This window comes from Nuphar pumila, chromosome 5 (genome assembly GCF_984573655.1).
Source record: "Nuphar pumila chromosome 5, dmNupPumi1.hap1.1, whole genome shotgun sequence".
Taxonomy (NCBI): Eukaryota; Viridiplantae; Streptophyta; class Magnoliopsida; order Nymphaeales; family Nymphaeaceae; genus Nuphar; species Nuphar pumila.
In genome coordinates, this window is record NC_143253.1 from 127,721,647 (window position 1) to 127,726,110 (window position 4,464).

General features: G+C 41.2%; 1 protein-coding gene across 1 annotated transcript; it reads left to right on the top strand.

Annotated features, from left to right (window-relative positions):
- The first annotated feature begins 322 nt into the window (after window positions 1–322).
- Window positions 323–1,278, top strand: LOC149838635 (putative calcium-binding protein CML41). The gene has a single exon (XM_090006709.1). The coding sequence runs from the start codon at window positions 380–382 to the stop codon at window positions 968–970; it is 591 nt and encodes a 196-aa protein (XP_089862835.1). The 5' UTR covers window positions 323–379; the 3' UTR covers window positions 971–1,278.
- The last annotated feature ends 3,186 nt before the right edge of the window (window positions 1,279–4,464 follow it).

Sequence of the window (4,464 nt, forward strand, 5' to 3'; positions counted from 1 at the left end):
CGAGCTAAGGTCAGCCACCCAAGTGGCTGCATCTCATGACCTAACCGATTCACATCCATTAAATGCAACCAAGAAGAAGAAACCCCAGAATGTCCTTGTGATGATGTAAAGAAGAATAAGGAATAGAAAAGATGCAAGTTAAAGCAAAGTATTGCCTAAGAAATCAGGGGCGAAGCTCGCCTGCAGCTTCCTCCTCACCCATTTGCTCAAGTAACGGTCCCATGTTCTTATTCTTAGGCAGCTTCCATGCACCTCACCAACAATGCCGGTGCATCAATCATCTATATATATATTCACCCATACTTCCCTCACCCTCATCCGTCTAAGAGCAGCCACCCCTACAAGTTGCAATATATACCATAGGGAAAAATCTAGGACAATGGCCAGTGTAAGCTTAGCCAAATCTAGAAGCTCCTCTAGTTCACTAGAGAGATCACCATCCTCTAAGAAGAAGCACTTCTCCTTGAGCCTCACCGGGTGCCTCAAACCTAACCGGCCGTGCTTTTCGGCCATGCCCGCGAGGGACGTAAGGCTCGAGGAGTTCCAGGAAGTTTTCCGGTACTTCGACAAGAACGGCGATGGCAAGATCAGCGACGCGGAGCTGAGGTCCTTCTTTGAGTCCATGGGTGAGGATGCTGACGATGTGGGAGGGGATGGCGTGTTGGATTTTGGTGAGTTTGTGGGGTTGATGGGGGAGGGGGAGGAGGAGAGGGTGAAGGAGGAGGACCTGAGGAGGGCGTTTGAGATGTTTGAGGTGGAGAAGGGATCGGGGTGCATAACTCCGCATGGGCTGCAGAGGATGTTTAGTAGGCTGGGGGAGCCCAGGTCGGTCCAGGAGTGCGAGGCCATGATCCGGTCCTTTGATCTGGACGGCAATGGCGTGCTCCATTTCCAGGAGTTCTCGAGGATGATGAATTCATCTCTCTTTGTTCTTTTATTTTCCTTGGTTTGGTTTCTCACATATACTTAATGTAATCAAGACAAAGGCTTGATTTCTAAGACAAATGTTTTATTTTAGTATTGGGAAACAAGGATGTGATTTGTCTGTTATCAACAGGGGCTCCCTCTGTTTAGTAGGAGCAGTTTGTACAAAGTCACCATGTGATGGAACGTTGCACGTTCGAACTCTACTGTTACATGGGTAGTTGAATAACTGCCTGCCTGGTTGTGTAGCCACCGGTAGGGCTTGTCTACTGAAAAGGAGGGGACCTTAATCCCCTGCTTGATCATCAGGAAAATAAAAAGTGATTTGTCTGTTGTTTATGCAAAGTAAATAAATATGGAAATACAAGTACTAACCGTAGAGGCAAAAATGGGTCATTGCCAAGTACCTAACAAGGGAGTTGAGATCAAAGGAGTCTAAGTGCCGTGGCTATGTGACACTAAAAGTGTGCAGTTACATTGCACCTGATCTGCTCTCCTTTAAGATCAATAGCTAGAACAAAACCCATCATCTGACAGGCAGTACAATAGCAGATGGAGGGTGATCAGGTGCAGCAGCACATTGCATTTGGGCGATGTGATTGCACCTGATCCCAATTCGGCTAGATCTGCCCTCTGAAAAGATGAAGGGAGAAAGGATCGGTGCAGGCTCGCGGTCAATGCTTGGGGTTGACACATGACCTCTGAAAATAAAAGGTTGGCTCACCAACTATGTCCTATGGGCATGAGAAAGAGGCCAACTTGATCGGCTGGCTTCAACCTGGTTTAGGCAGATCTCGTATGACCTAATTGACTTGGTTCGGTGAAACCATATTTCTTGTTTTTTCTCCGGTTGGCTGGTTGCTCGGCAGAGGGTTACAGTTGACAGATGCCTATGCATAACAACACATAAATATTTCTTTTCATTGATTAAGCATGTGATCAAGAAAACAATCTAAGGATAACAAAGGTTCCCATTCTTCTTGAGCAATGGATCGATGGGCTTGGTTTGGATGGCTGTCCTTCAGCGGATGAGCATTTCATCAATTATATATTTGTTTTTTCTAATTTATTTGTTTAATAAGAAATAATTTTCACAGGAATATTTTACAACCTCTAGACATGTTTTTCAAAACGTGAAAAATCAACTGTTCACAATGTATTCAAAATTTTACAATATAAGAAATTTTATAATACACACAATCAACGGTCCACAATGTATTCAAAATCTTACAATATAAGAAATTTTATATAACACACACACACACACACATATATATATATATATATATAGGGAAATGAAAACCTTCCCAATGAAAAACTCTCTCAAACCTCTCCATTGGGCGTTTTATTTGATTTTTGGTATTTTGTTTCAAAATTGTGACCGTACGGATGTGATCTATATGCTTATTTTTATAGGAATCAATTCTTGGAGCATTTGATTCTGATGCATGAATAGGTTTTTATAAGTTTCAAAATCAACTACCTATATTTTTTTATAATTTTTTGAGGCTCCAAATACCATTTTTTCTATCCAAAATTCATAATCCAAGTATCATTTTATAGTAAATTAATCATGTCGAACACATCTGTGCAGTCAGAATTTTGAAAAAAATACAAAAAAAAATCATTGGGGAGGTTTGGGAGGGTTTCCACTGGTGAAGTTTTCATTTCTATGCGCTAAATGGTGAAACAAGGTCTTTAGCCGCGGTCATGACCATGCTAAAGTCTGTTTTTTTTTAAAACTTGGCCCGCATTGGCACGTTTGCGCGTTCACCCACGATTTAGTATTCGAAGTTAATTATGGCTAACATTCTAAAAATTATCTCATTCCAAAAATATACAGTACAAAATTTATCACAATATTTAGCAGAAAACCATTATAGTTTTTTACCAATATTTGACAAATTTTTACAACTCTTCACTTAAGTTCTCCGTCTACATGTGCTAGAATATAGAAATTTGTCATTCTCTAGCAAATTTTTTTGGAATGATAGAGAACGTTTAGGATTCATGACAAAATAATTAATTTCTAAGTTAGATATAATCTTTTTATTTTGTTTTCCTTTGTATCAATTATTCATTTTTAAATTCTATTTTTCAGTTTGAGTTAAATAAATTTTTTATCTTGGCATATTTTATTTTATTTTGTTTTCATGATCAATAGCTATGCATTGTTGCAAAATATTGATGATTTTTATGTGAAACAAGTTAACATTTTAATTTTTTATTTATTTTAAATAATTTTACATTTGTTGATAAATTAACAATATGTAATCAAAATACAGCTGATGTACAATGTTGATATCAATTGACAAGTTGCCGATATAATGGCTTGTGACTATGGTTAAGTCCACCGGTTACACAGAGATGCAATCGCTCACCGGAGCCCACTGGAGATCAGCTTCACCAGACTGACCAAGTTGTCGAGCCCGATGGGATGGTCAATCTAGTTGACTCAATGATGTCAGTATCGCTGCGAATTGGCTGATTCATAGCATATCGACCAAATATCGATACGAAACTGACCTGGACAAGTTTTTTTTTCAATAAATATGAAAATAGCTTAAATTAATTTTTAAATTTGTTTAATATTGTTTTAATTTTTTTGACGTGTCATCTTCTAATTGGATTTTAATATTTTTCAGGCCGATTCAGTTCGATAGTACAGCACCAAATCTGAATTGGCTGATTCACCCGAGCCGAGAACCAGAATGATATTGACAACATTGAGTCGACGACCTTGCTTGACTAGCCAAGCCCACCTAAGCCCTGCTGTGTTGACCGGTCGAAACTGGGTTAGATAGAACCAAACTTCTGGAACGTGAAATTCATTTGGACCCTCAGTGAACCGGGTCATGTAATCAAACCTGTGTATAGGGATGGCAGTTGACCAGGGGAAAATAGGGCCCTGCCCTGCCTCGCCCTATTTGGACAGGGGATAGAGGACATGAAACCGGGATAGAGCCGGGAATGGAGGTTAAAATCAAAACCCGTGCGGGGATGGAGGTGGGGATGAACTTACACTTTCTTCTGCCCCGCCCCGCCCCGCCCCACCCCGTATCTGATCTGATCCGTTAGTAAAATACCTTTAGGGATGGTAGTGGACCGGGAAGAAATGGAGCCCCGCCCCACCTTGCTCTGTTTGGACGGGATGGAGGACATGAAACGGGAATGGAGATTAAAATTTAAACCCGTGCAAAGATGAAGGCAGAGATGGAGGAAAGAATGTTTTAGACAGGGCAGGGGTGGAGACCTTGTCCCGCACCTTCGCCCCGGTTTACTGCCATCCCTACCTGTGTGCCTTTTGATGAACTCATCAAAAGTAGGAGTGCAGTGTCCCACGCTTTGACCCAGTTTAGGTGCTTCACTGAAACAGGACCGAGCCTCCCCCAGCACAGCAACTCAACTTCTCGACCAATGTGAGTCAAGCAAAATATTGCAAGTGGGTGGTGATAGGCCGAAGCCAATGGTACGGGTCTGGGAGTCGATCATGTGGATTTGGGTTGGGTATCCAAACAACTTGAACCGCTTTAGTTGCAT

What these genes read in the sequence shown, in the direction of transcription:
- LOC149838635 (XM_090006709.1), top strand. Translation starts at nt 380, where the DNA reads ATGGCCAGTGTAAGCTTAGCCAAATCTAGAAGCTCCTCTAGTTCACTA.